Raw genomic sequence first — 14,463 nt, 5'->3', positions numbered from 1 at the left:
TCCTAAACTTTAAACACCTTTCAGCAGTTTGAATTGACTTATCAGTGACTTTGTTAGACTTATTTTGTGCAAGATTCTGAGATATATATGCTTTGGAGAAAAATGCTGTGAAAAATGTAGAAAGGGAAATTTGTGGGGGTTTTATTCCTTTGATAAAATATAGTCGGAAAGACTGCAAATTGCACTAACTTGGCAAATATTTTGGACAGAATTATTTTTAAAATTGCATGTGACTCAGCAAACAGTTTGATGGGAAAACTAAAAACACAAACAGGGCTTTGTTGTGCTCAAGAGACTCAGGAGCATTTTAAGTCCCAGCAAATCCCCACATCACTAAAGCATTTAATAACACTTGACTGGCAGCATAACTTGTATTTAGAGACATTCAGAACCCAGCTGTCATCTTGGCCATCTCAAATAAATTGATCAGCTGTAGGCACAGATTCAAGAAACACATACAGACATGGAGTCTTTATTCTCACTGATAACAGAAGACTATCATAAGCAGCATAGGTGCCTTCTTTTATGTTATGGTACAGAAACAGCTCTGGTTGATGCAATACATATTCTGCTAGAGACTCAGAAACAGGGCGGTTAATGTAACTGTGTAATCTCATGTTAGTAAATACGATCATTTCAAGCAAAAACTCCAAATTCTTAGGGGGAAAAGGCCACTTATTTGTCCTTTTATACAGCGCAGGAGATCGCCATTCATACCTGAAGTTTTTGGGTATGACAGCAACACAAAGAAAATACACTTCAGATGTCCACAAGACTCCAGTTCAGATATATCCAGGTAACACTATGCTCACCACCAGCAATTAAGGAATTTCAGTAAAATGCTGAAATAGGAGCACAACATGGTACACCCTTCACAGATAGCTGGGGAGGGTAAGAGTCTTCAGACTCCTGGCTGGCTGGGTCACTGTTTACCTGTGCTAAATATTCAGATTTATTGAACATCCTCTTAAGGGCTTTACAAGGGAGTTTCAGAAGGTTAAAAATCCTGCTTTGTGTCCCTAGTGACCTACAAAACGAAAGCAGGATGAACTCATCCTGCCCACCCACACTCGCCCACGTTTCTTAGGGCCAGCAGTACTGACTTGAAGCAGCACATCATCATGACTCCAAGCAGCACATCTTCTGTTTAATGGTTTTGCTAAATTGTTGCAGAAAAGGTATATGATAGGAAGAGGTGCAAGCTGCTTGCTGCAGACCTTCCTGATGTGTTTATATCACATGTAGCTGCTGCAGTGGAACCTAGTTATGCTTGGCTGCACTTAACACAAAATGCTTCGACGCCTTTAATTGGGCTAGTAAGTGCAACTGATTGTAAATAATTATAGTGTGGTCCTCAGGGATGATCATTAGTAGCCACAGGCATGGAGACCCAATTGGCCACATTGATCACAGTGCCCAATTCTGCAGTTCACAGGTATTTACTATGGATGCCGTTGGTTCAGCTTTATCTTCAGCACTTGGGGGGTGAGGCAGGGGGATCAAAAGCTTCCGATTCACCACATATCTTTTTATACTACATTCTATTAATGCACTGGCCATCTGACTATGCAATTAAGACATCACAAATAATTCTCCCTCTAGTAAAAAACTTCTCATGAACACAAGATTGATAGTATGCTAGAAAAACTCCAAGTCACATGTATGCTGCATGATGACAAGGTGTTTAAGTACTTGCTCATTCCAGGCCAGTGTTGAAATCCCTTGCTTATTCTAAGTTACACAGCAGTACACCCTGCATTCTGGGCCTATTTCACGTACCAGATTTTAATTTTTTTTTTATTAATACATGTTTTTTAAAGAAAACTTTCTCATCCTAAAATACCAAGGTTAAAACAAGTAAGATGTCCTGGTTTTACTGCTTCTTTTACTGAAGTAATTTATCTCCTAATATTCAGGTGACTCCATTAGCACATTTAAGAAGTGCTAGGAGAAGATCTTTTAATCATGGAGATAACTGTTTATGATAGTTGTCTGTTGTTAATTAGTTTGCAAGCCTCACACTCTCTGCTGAGGATGCCCAGAGAGGATTCTTGCAAACACAAATCTTTTACACATGTACAAGCTGGATTCTGCACACAGACATACCACTACTACCTGAATGTAAATAAAATGCCCCAAATATCCAACTTGCATTTAAAATTGAGTTGTTCTGGCAAGGAACATTCTTTATCCCAATTCTGAGCAGCTGGAACGTGTTATCAGGAGATTGCAACAGCCCAATTCAGGCATTTGATTTACTTTTAAAACAGTATTTGCCAAAAGTACTGCTGTACCTTAGCACAGAATGTATCTTAGTACAAAACATACCTAGCTGGAAGTGCCCCCTTCTCTCCAAATAGGTCAGACATCATTGTTATAACTAAAATAGTATTATTTATTTTAGAAAATATTAAAAACCAGAAAACTGAATGGCCTTGTTCAGATTTATAACTTGAACTTACTATAAAATTTGACTGTAGTTGTGTGTATACATCTATTTTTAATCTGACTTCCTAAACAAACAGGTTTGCAGGGCCACCTGTCAATTTATTCCTCCTCCCAAATACATGACTAGACTCCTTTGCCCATTTACAAACTCAAAAAAGGGGAAAGCTTTTAAATAAGACTAAATCTCTGTAAACATACAGAAATCTGAGGCTAGAGGCAGAGAACACTTATCCCAAGCCTTTGTGCAGAGAGAGAAAGGAGGGAAATTCAGCAGTTATGTTTCTGTTTGGCAGCAGTTGTTCAGCCAAACCAGCAAGCATACAGCTCCTGAGGAGCAGCAGCCCATGCTGCCGCCTGCACACCAGGGTGCACGGAAATCTGGGGAAGGAAGGATTTGGGTAGCGAAGGATAACTCCTGGGCAAACCAGGCTTCATCAGTTCTGCTACTTGTGCTTTGGTTTTCAGACCAGCCGTTCATCTCCGCTCCCACTTTTATTAGTATGAATAATCCAGTGCACACAGCGACAAAACAGCAGTCAGTCACCCGCTTCAGTGGATCAAATCTCTAGACATTTCATCGGGCAAAGGAAATTCATTATGGTATGTTTTTCACATGAGTCTTATGAGCAGACTTTCAAAAAAGGCATTTTGGAGCTAACTCCTGCTGGCTTAAAGGGAAGCAGGATTTCAGCCTCTGTGCCAAGACTTTCCGTTGTTCAGCTGTGAGCACACAGCCTGCCTCCAGAGCCCTAACCTTCAAATATATGCCGACGAAAATGAGCATCTCACCCAAGTGCCACTTCCAGCACAGCAGCAAGAGGAGACAGAATCTGTGTATCACCCAACGTAGCAGATTTAAGCCCGAACCTTCTATCACAGACACAAAGAATTGGTAGAACCAGCTGTGCAGCTGAAACAAGTTACATCTTAAGTGAACAAAGTGGTTAAAGCACTCTTCCACCCAAGACAACAACACTGGTTGGAACAGCTTTCTGAAGGCAACCCCCTGTATTTTATTGCTCAAGCTAAATCATGGAAAAATCAGCCCAATGCATTCTCAGCCAAACAGTTAGTAGTATCACTCCCAGCTCTGCATTGTTTTTCAAGTATCCTGGGGACCTTCTGACCTTTGATAAAGTTTTGGCATACTTCAGCACAATCCATGATGACAATCACCCCTTACATTGCCAGACTGCAGCAGAGGAGTGAATATGCTCAAAATGACACATCCGCAGCCATGAACAAGGACTCAGGAGCTCACAGTTCTTAAACTGAGTTGCTCAATCAACCAGACCTCTGCTTTGAAAGCAAACAAGACAGAAGACAAGCTGAAAATGGGAAATCACGCTGTAAAATTATGAGTCCTCAGACTACTTAAGCATCATTACTTACACTCTTCAGTTACATTTTGACTCAGCCTACAAAGTGTCACTTCCAGCAGCACATCTCTGTGCTAAACTTGAAGTCAGCAACTTCACAAACATTTCATGCCTTGTGTATTTAACAACCACCACAAACAAGAACAGCCTGGACTTTGAGTTCATGGCTCTGTGAAACCTCCACAGAAAATCATCATTGGTTTTGTTAGCAAGCATTTGGCTCAGGGTACAGAATAGAAATAAAAACAAACTCACATGGTGCATGGAACATCACTAGCACAGATGAATGATCTTTTATAAACTTGTCGAAGTCATCATCAGTCAGGTGATAAACTACATTTTCTTCATCTGACCAGGGAATCTCTGGAGCCTGTGGCTGAGGTGCCTGTGGGCTACAAGACAAAGAGACACAGCTTAAAGGTGGCTCTCTCTGGTGCTAAGCAGTCATTTTGGCAAGTTGGGCTGCAAGGAACCACTTTGTGCAGATATCCATATATGTATGGCACACTAACCCTACTGAACAGCTTCCATAATTGTACTCATCCAGAACTCATAAGCACTGAAACTCACATAAAACTGGAGGAGGAATAAAAAAAATCCACAAGAAGCTCATGAGGACAGATCATCAATGGAAGGGGATGGAGCAAGGATGTAACCAGACTGCTTGGTTATTACTTTATAGAAATCAGATGCAATTTCTGTTACTCTTTTACCCTCCTCAGCAGGATGCTCCCTTTCTCACAGCATTCACACTTTGTAGTTCACAGGAGGCATTGCAAATGAAAGAAAAACGTAGTGAGCAGAAACAGCCCATCTAACCAGTCACCTTGAATACTGACAGCATGATTAGGGCTGACAGAGAAAGAAGGAGGTGCGGTGTTGGTACCATGAGCTAGCTACACAGATTGTTTCCCCAGGAATATACAGTTTACCCTGAACAACTCTGTGACTCAGGAAAGCATCATTATGTCCTCATTTGGCAGTGGGCTTGTAGGCCTAATTCAGCAAAACTACACAACTGCATGCTTAACCCAAAAGGTAAGTGACACGTTCTATCAACTTGACTATGATTGCACATGAGTTTAACCACCTTTGATGGATCAGAGCTAGAGAAACTGCTCAAAGACACAGTGGCAAATCTGGAAATTGAACTCCAGTTTAGTGTTCATCATCCCACTAAACAATTGTTCTTGGCTTTTTATTAATGTACATTAAAATGAGAATTTGGCAGATGTGAACTAAACTGTGCTAATTGACATTTTAATTATTAAAGCAGCGTTCACATAAAGGACACCCAAACATACGAACATTCGGAGCCAGATTTTGAAGCTATTTTATCCTTGCCAGTTGTAGTAATGAGTTCCAAATAACCCCCAAAATTCCCAAAATTCTTTGGCAAAGTACAGGTCTGGATGTGACCCCATCTCTCGTGAAAACAGATTTACTATTTTTGATTAAAATGTATTATTGTTAGCTGCCTGGAACAGGGAATGACAAACGGATAACTCATTTATCCTGCCTTGCTCATTTCTAGGCTGAAAGCCTAGTTTGATAAAAAACAGCAGTAGAGAGATACACTGATTCAGACAGCAAATTCTGCTGATGTAAGCAATGGGTATGATCCAAGAATATTAAGCAATTCATGCAAAACTGTGATGCACACCTCTGCTGCTGCTTATATGATAAACGAACCAAGAAACAAACACTGGAGCTGCACTTGGCCAAGCAGCTGACAGAAGAGGCAGGTCCCCATCCACAAGAGTTTACTCTCTAAAAGCTTAGCAGATAATCAGTTTGCTTGTTGCCAAGCCTGTAAGAGAGCAATAATCTGCAGGTATCCTGGCAGAGTGAAGGCTTTTCAGAGAACACCATGACACTTAATGAATTTGGGAGTTGGGTTGAGTAGGCAGAGCATGATAAACACAGATACAGTGGCTACCAAGTACAGGGAGAATGCTGTGTTTAGCAGGGCCTGGCATGACCTATTTCAGTAAGGAATTAGTAAAGCAGGGCACAGGATGTTTATTCAAATGGCCCAATTTAAAACGCTGTGCATGCTAATAAGCCTACACAGGAGTTGGTAAGAAGCACCTCAAGGCCTGGAGGAAGCAACAAGCAAAATCTAAAATGTCATTTAAAACTGAGACAAGGCACATCCAACGCCTGAAGACCAAAAATAGGATGACAGAAGTCTGGAAGAGTTATCAGGAGCTAATTCAATTAAGAACAGAGAACAAGTTCTTTATTTAACTGAGTAGCTGGTGCTAAGGAAGGGCCCGAGAGGAGTCCATAAAAACAGCAAGACAAACTAAGCAGCTATTGAAGGCAGGAAAAAGCTGTCTGGCTTGCCTACCATCCAGGCCAATACAGCTGTATACCAGGTTTAAAAAAATAGTAAGAATTGTGGTATGTATAAGATAGCATCTCTCGTGTTAAAAATGCTGTGTGTTGGAGTAAGGCTGTATGATGGCTTCTCTCTATAGCTTCATGAAAACATCTGAAACTCCGTAAGATAGTAGTCAGTACCTATTAGGAAGATAAGAGAGGTTAAGTATCTGCAAGACTGATGCATTAGCACACTTCAGCATAAGAAAGAAGCACCTTCAATAAAGGAGTAAGAGAAAAGGTGCCAGAGCCCTCCAAACTAGCAGCTCTTGGTCTGAGAGGAAAGAACATGGAAAACATTCTTTCAATAATTTAAATTATTCTCACCTTCATTAAGTTGTATCATGTCTTCCCCCCAAATTTAGCATAGATCAACCACTTTCAGCACTTTACCAGTAACATTTAGAGGGAAAACACAAAGAAGGGGGAGAGGGAAAACAGTTCTTTTCTGCAGTGTGTACCTAGTGTCCACAAAAAATAGGTAATTCATATGGCTCAATGTCTGCTGGATTCTTCTGAGAATCTGTGATGACAGCACACGCATGCACAGTATAAAGACACATTGGCTTTTCTCGCCATGGGCTGCCATGTACACCCTGGCACTGTCGTGCCCAGGCTCTGCCAAGCAACGTCTCGCATCAGAGCAACTTCCTGACGTGATTTTAATGTCATACGACTCTGAAATATAACCTATATACCCTGCAGCTATCTATTTACACTCTTTGGCTTTCCTAAAGCCCTTGCCACACCATGTGACTACTTGTACTGCAGATTCCTCAGAGTAATATAATATTACACATGTAGCAGATTTACCCTGTATATGGTTTTAATTACAACATTAATTACTGGCAAAATTCAAGTATGCATAATTCCTCAAAATGTTTTCCTTAAAGTTGTACTTATACAAAACAGGGGCAAGAACACTACTGCTCAGATCATCTTTTGGGAAACTAATAAGCATGCGCTAACACTAAGTGAGGACAAACAGCTGTCTTTAGCTCTGGACTGCTAAAGTAACAGCCAAAGCCCACAGTGGTTTGTTAGCAGAGATTATCACTGGAAAGAGCTTGCAGCTGTTCTGCTTTGCCTCCAGTAGCTGTGCTCGCTTGCTGTCACAGCACTAATATAAAGGCACTGCATATTACAGGGATTATCTGGATATGATGTGGGCAGACAGGGGGGAAAAACCCACCCCAAACATCTGATGTTTCACATGTGGTAGCCAAGAGATAATCACATCCTTGCAAAACTGAGAAGCATAATAAAGTGCAGGTGATGAAGTCATATATGTGCTCCAAAGGCTGATCACCTCCTCAGCATTGCTGCAGTTGCCATCTTGGTTGCTCGTATCTGAAGGCTTAATGGACTAAATGAGCCTTTAAGACTATGGTTAAATTCCTCCTCTTTGATCTGCTGGGCAGTTCTCGCCTGCTGTGTTTTACCTCCTGATGCTAACAGGAACACTTGTGGCACTTTATTTGTGGGTTCCCAATCCTGAAGCATGTAGCCTACCACTGCTGAAGACCCTGGGCTACCTGCAACCATTCACATGTGCCCAGCATAGCCCCACTGGTACAGAAAAACACTGCTTATTCTGAGCCAATTTTGCTAAGCCATATTATCACAATAGTTTGCGACCGTCTGTTCCTTCCCATGCGTTTGTTTCCTTTTATTACCTTAATTTCAAGATTAGTTTCATGGCTGCAGCAAACAGGGGAGGGTTACAATGATGACATAATGCCCAAAAGCAGAGGCTAACTGCTAACAGTAGTGATGGAGAAAGACCTCAACTCTCTCCAGTTGCTCTGACAATGTGCTGATTTACACCAGCTAAAGAGCAACTATACACACACGCACACACTTTCTGTCTCTCCCTCTCAACTGCTAGTCCCATAGGGTCATTCAGCCTCCAAAATATTTATGACTGCAAATAGCTCTCTTTAGGTAGAACAAGATGGTTTCAACACTACTTCATGTCATGACAGGAAAACACAGACATTGTAAAAATGACTAGCAATCCGGGATGCCTTGATCTCCAGTTTGCCTCTGCAAGACACTTCAAAGGCTCCAGCTAAAGGCTGAAGAACCAATGAGAACTGCACACTTGGCATATACATTTTTAATATAACAATAAAAGTCAGACCTTTTGCAAGGTATTAAGTTCAGGCACCCAAGATCACTGGAAATTTAAGTTGGCATTTTTAATGAAGCTGAGATCTGTGTATCTACATTTATTTTGGTCCACAGACAGTCTCCTATTACAGACGAAATGCAGTTGTGAAATGCAAGGCATGCATGCTAAAAACCAAACATTAAGCAATCTCTCTGTACTAGTTTAGCCAGTCTCAGCAGGGTAGTTTTGTTTGCTCTTCTGAGCAGAGGGAATGAGGGAGAGATGGCTGTTCCTAAACCATTACATTCTGTAAATAATGAAGAGTACATAAAAGGTGGAGTGCATGAAGTTCAATGCCTTACTTTTTCAGCCATTCTGCTATATCTGCTGCAGTAGCACCATAGTTCTCGAAGTGGAACAGGAACTTTCCTTTCCTGTTAAAGCAACAAAACAAGGTTTAGTCCTTACCCTGGAAGATAAGAACGTGCAATTACAGTCGAGTACATGATTTCTGAAGTAGTAGCAAAACATAACTGACTCAAAATAGCAGATTGTAGGATATCCCCGGACATTGTATTCTTCCTTTATCCTTTCAAATTCAGCAGAGTAAACATTCATTCCCGCAAGAACCTGAAAAAAAACAGAGCATAATTGTATTGATTCTTACTATACAGCAGGAACATCACAACTTTTTTTAAGAAGTAAAACAACCAAGCTCTGGGCAGATTCTGATTTCATTCACATTGCTGTATAGCAAGAGGATCTCTGTAAAAGGCAGTGAAATTTTTCTTATTGTGTGCAAAGGGGAAACAGAGCAATATTTGAGTCTAGTCCATAAAAAGCACACACCTCCAACTTGTCGCCTCCTCCTTGCTCTGGAAGTGTCTCTGTTTCTTTTTATTCACCCACTAACAGAAACACCTAAAGGGAATTCTCTCAATTGCACTACTTGTGCTCTTCTTTGCATATTTGGATTTTAAGCGACAAGCCTAACTAGATTTTTTTTTCTTCTGCAAGTACATGGCTTGGTTTGCATCCAGACAATAGCAAAGACACAAGAAGTTCCATCCTCTCTCCGGATTCCACTCCAGCAACAAATTTACAATCTCAGCTCATGTCCAGAAGCTCTAACCAATCAAGCACTGGCATTATCCCAGTTTAAAAATCCACTTACTGAATGGCAAGGGGTAATCACCATTACTTTGATGTGAAAGTAAAATATGCCTATTTCCATGAGCCCAGGAAATAGCACATAAGATTTATATGCTTTAAATATGTTGACTTACCTGACTGGTAGAGTAAATTGAGAGTTAAAAATTAACCTTGTCTGACAGATACCAAGAGGGGCACAGAAGCATAGTAACTTTTCAGACTAGCAATTGAAACATAAAACCTCTCCTTCCCTTTCCTCACCTGTACCCCAACCCATCCTCCACCTTGAAAGCCCTTCACCCTGAGAGGAGTTTCAGGCTCAGGGCTCCTGCAATTCATCCTGTACTCTGCCCAATTCTCTTCCAAAAATTTCTGACCTGTAAATTTGAAGATGGGATTGATGATGAGTTTCTGTGGGTGTGGGATTCATACAGAAGATGTTCTGCTATCAAAACTGCAACCATGGAGTTGCTGAGATACCACTTCATGATTAACTTTGTTTAATGACATTGATGGCTTAAATATTTTTCACAGCAGGGCCTTAATCCAAACCCCTCTTCCTTCCCCCCTCCAAAACCAGGATTTTCTCCTTCCAGCTGAAATACCACATCAGAATTTAATACCAGGTTCCTGACTGCCGCAAACTGCACAGACCAACAAAATGTGCTCAGAGCCAGCATGAAATAAATCTTAAAGCAGAAAATCCTCATTTGAAGGTCAACCCTTTCTAAGAATGTGCTGAAAAGTCACAAAAGATACTTTGTTTTCTCTCCCCTATCCCGAGAAAAGATAAAGGAAAGCTAACTGAGAAGAGTAGGGTTTATACTGGCAGGCCAAGTATCTTACTTTGAATTTTCCTTGTAGTTCCAACAACCAGATTGACTTAATTCATAAGAGATTATCTAGATCCAGTTCTCCCATTCCCTTATCCTCTATGTCACCACTTGAGAGGAGGTAAATTCAATAGGATCAAGACACAGTAGTTGTTTTACAAAGCAAGAACCAGGTTCACCAACTAATTCCCTCATAAACACCAGTCTACCAGATTTCACATTTGCCATGAACTTTCAGAGGATTTCCTAGATTTCAAATGGGTGTTCCTGGCCATTACAGATACTCTGCTACAATTTCACTGTGTCCACCCAGCCTGTGGTGATTGATACAAGTCAATAACTCGGATTCATTCTGGTGTTCATACATCATATGAAGCATAATTAGAAAAAAGCTATGACAATGGGATTTGGTTTTAATGACAAAAGTAACAGCTTTAGCTGGCCTATAATCACAGAATTATGTAATAGCAGGCTGTCAGGGACCATCAAAACACACCTACTACCCAAAGCCAGGATCCTTCCTCTATACTTGAATTGCTCCTGCCAGATGTTTTGCTAATTTGCTTTTAGCAAATGACTGAATGACCCCGACTTCAATTTAATTCCATTAACTCTTGTAATAGCCACATCAGACACAAAGATCAGTTTACTCCTTTCACCTCTGCAGTGACATTTAACATTTCAACACTTTATCTGCTCTCCACCAAGCTACCTATAACCTGAACTGACTCTGAACCTTTCCTAGCTAGTCACATCTTCTGGGCTTCTGACTATTCCTGTTCTACTGTGACCTCTCCCTTGCTTCACAGGTTTTGTTGATGGAACTGCTCCTAAATTGGTACCTCACACCACCACTTAAAGCCTGCCTAAATCCAAGTTTAATGAACAGATTAAACAAAGGTTTCCTTTATTTTGATATCTGAAATAAGTGTAAGAACTTTATGCTTCTGAAGTCTCTGTTCTCTCTGGTTTTACTAGAAAAAAAAAAAGATGAGCACCAAAGGAGGAAAGCACTTAAGCATATGCTCAAGTCGGTCTTTACTAAGTAAAGCATTCTGGCATACTCATGAAGTCCATGAGCATTAAGGAGATGCTGAAGTGCTCTGCTGACCACCAATTCCTCCCTGCACAGGGCCCATGGTGCATTGGTGACAGTCACTCACCAGTCCACCCTACCCACAAACCACATGAATCTCTCAGGCCACTGATAAAATAAGCCTTCCGTTTCTGATTCGGAGCCTCTTTTTTCCTTCTGCACTGGGTGTAATGGAATTACCAGATCTAAACCAAATGTAACACTGAAAATGTCACCCTGCCTTCCTCTCAGTAACAGTACTGGGACAAGAAATAACCAGTCCCAAGAGAACATAGCAACCAGCAACAGGTACAATTCACCTTTTCATTTTTACAACTATTATATAGGTAATACTGTACTTCATTTCCTGATCCATAACAGCAATAATCACTTTTGAGCCTGGCACATCCTGACAGCTAATGACAGGTCACATCCAAAACGCCAAACCTTCAGCTCATTCAAACCAATCATAAACTTTCCAGAAAAGTCTGATCTGGAGGTCAACATTGCTCTAAGATACCCCATGAATAATTTGTGATGGGTACAGCACAGTTAACTTTAGAAATGGCAAAACGTGTACACGTCCCACTCAGGAAGCTGATTAGGTCAAATTTAGAGGAATGGACTGATTTTTGTCAAACACATGGATGGTAGTGGCACAAATGTACTTCCCTCTGAAGTGATCCTGCACTAAAAACACCCCAGTGCAAAAAGTACCCCTGACCTGAGCTGCATCAAGCTCAGCACTGCCAGGCTCAGAGCTGTATCACGGCCCTGCCACTGAGCTGTGCAGATCTACAGAAACCATTTCTTTGTGAGGAAGGAAATAATTAAACTAAAGTAGATCTGCAGTTTAAATTCTTTGGTCTGAATTTAATAAAACGAGCTGCACAGGGACAAGGAAGGGATAATTGCAGGAGAACACAGCACTCTGCAGCATGCCTTCTCTCTGGCACTATCTCTGTAGGTGACTCTTTATACTCCAAATTCCTGCCCAGCTCACACCTTGCAGTGCACCTGCCATGCAAGACAGGAGTGCCTTCCCAAGATTGCAGTGCACACTCCACAGAGGGGAGATGGCATTAGAGTGCTGCCGGGGTAGACAAAAACTCTTTTGAAAATACCTTCAAGGGTTGTACTGTGTCCTAAATAAATCTGAACAACTCCCACTCATTTCAGCCCTAAGCAAACAAAGATTTATAGAAAACACTTCTGAAAAACAACCAGTTGGGAGAACGTGGGGGAGCATGACAGCACTTGGTGCTTATGAGCAATAATGGCCAGAGCTGTCCTAGCAATGAACCACAGTGCTTCATCTTTTCCTCATCCATGCTGCCTCTCCCAAGGAAGCCTCTAAACTTGACAGTGAATGATCCAACAGGGAAGATCAGACCAAATCCAGCTAAAGCCATGAAACGACAGTCTTATTTGTCACTCATGCATTATTGGTATCATATAAATTATACAATAGGCACATAATAAAACCTTGACTAGAGAATTGTTGTTGACTTGCTTGGAGAGATCAATACACCTTATTAGTACAAACAGGTAACTAACTTATTGCAACTGCTGTTGATGGATTTTATTACAGTCAAAACTTATTTTCATTTCAATCTGGTAGGAATGCTAACTTTGCTGACAGAGTTATAGTAAAGCTGTAAGACTTTATTAATGCTTATGCTTAGTGGCTAGGACACTGTGATTCTCCACTAAAGAAGTGGATTAATTATTACTGTAAGAGCATCCATCCCCAACTCTGCTATGAAACATCAGGTCAAAAAGCTGATCAAACCCATTATGGCAAACATTTCTTTATCTTTACTAAAATGAGCTCAAAGGGACTACCAACTCACAAATTAGAGGCCAAACATAAACCTATGTAGTGTCAGAGCCCATTTTTCCATGGCAATAGCTACACTGAATCTAAAAGGCAAGTGAGTTAACACCTCATTCTCCAAATTAAAAAGAATAAAAATCAAGAAAGAATCCTGAAGGGATCTGGAACAGAGTCATTCATTTATGCTTCAACTTGCTTAAAAATTCCCCACTTTGATAAATATTCGTGGGTTTAAACACTCAAAAGAAAGTGTTAAAAGGATTTTTAAAATTTCATTAAAATCTTATCTTCTCACTTACATATTTACCCTTCAGTTCTGTGGCTGCCTGCTGATAAGATGGCATCATTCTCTTACAAACACCACACCCTGATAAAAAAAGAAATTGTGTAAGTAATATGCCAACAACTCTATTCAGCCTGTTGTACAAGATCTGTGTTCCAAAGCATATGAGACAACACGTTTTTATATTAAAAAAATTAAAACAAAATTCTTTATGTACTTTACTAAATAATTATTAGATTACTAGTTTCTAAGGAGGTTACTTCTTGTACATGCTGCTATTTTTGTATGTTTTCCTTGCTCTTTACTTTCATACTCATTTCTCATCCCAGTTTTGGAAAGAGTAACACCATCTTGCATTCCTCAGGCTCTGAGCTGAGCCCAGAGGGAAACATAAGATGAAACTCACATATCAAAAGTCAATGGAAGATGTCATGCTTGTGAACTCAAACAGCTTTGTGTATTTCTGGTCTTTAAGGGACAGGGGGAGGTAGTTCAGATTCATCCCAATTTAACAAGTCTTTTACATTAATTTGAGAAGCATTTCCTAAACACAGTAAACAGACATCAAAAGTTAAACAGTGCTCTTTTAATTGAGAAGACATAACTCAGAAGAAGCAACAGCCCTTGTAAAATACAATAACTTCATGGTGAGTGAGGAAGACCACCAATGTACAGTTGGGAGTGTGCTAAGAGCTGTCTGATGACACTCTGGATCGCTAAGCAGATTAGCAGTATATCACCTTGTAAGCAGAAGGTTTCACACATGCCAAGTAAAATATGTGCATGCACATGGGCATGGGCAGGAGTGCAGATGGCATGAAAGAAAAGAGGCTGCAGCCAAGCACTCCAGATACTCATAGTGGAAACTCTTGGGTCCACCACAGGGCAGTAGTCAATACTTTTGTTCCCAGGAAAAGACAAGAGTTTTGAAAATATTTCAGAAAGGAGGAACAGATTT

General features: G+C 40.6%; 1 protein-coding gene across 1 annotated transcript in view; it reads right to left on the bottom strand.

Moving 5' to 3' along the window:
* Nucleotides 1–14,463, bottom strand: part of PDIA5 (protein disulfide isomerase family A member 5) — a 110,011-nt gene that overhangs the window by 48,319 nt on the left and 47,229 nt on the right. Inside the window, exons 8-11 of the mRNA XM_026852508.1 lie at nucleotides 13,522–13,589; nucleotides 8,864–8,955; nucleotides 8,688–8,759; nucleotides 4,083–4,219 (exon numbers count right to left, since the gene is read on the bottom strand). Of these exons, the coding sequence (XP_026708309.1) occupies nucleotides 4,083–4,219; nucleotides 8,688–8,759; nucleotides 8,864–8,955; nucleotides 13,522–13,589 (369 nt within the window). The remainder of the gene's footprint in view (nucleotides 1–4,082; nucleotides 4,220–8,687; nucleotides 8,760–8,863; nucleotides 8,956–13,521; nucleotides 13,590–14,463) is intronic.

Source organism: Athene cunicularia, assembly GCF_003259725.1.
Source record: "Athene cunicularia isolate RWA chromosome 7 unlocalized genomic scaffold, athCun1 chr7_part1, whole genome shotgun sequence".
NCBI classification, from domain to species: Eukaryota; Metazoa; Chordata; class Aves; order Strigiformes; family Strigidae; genus Athene; species Athene cunicularia.
This window is presented reverse-complemented; position numbering and strand designations above follow the sequence as displayed.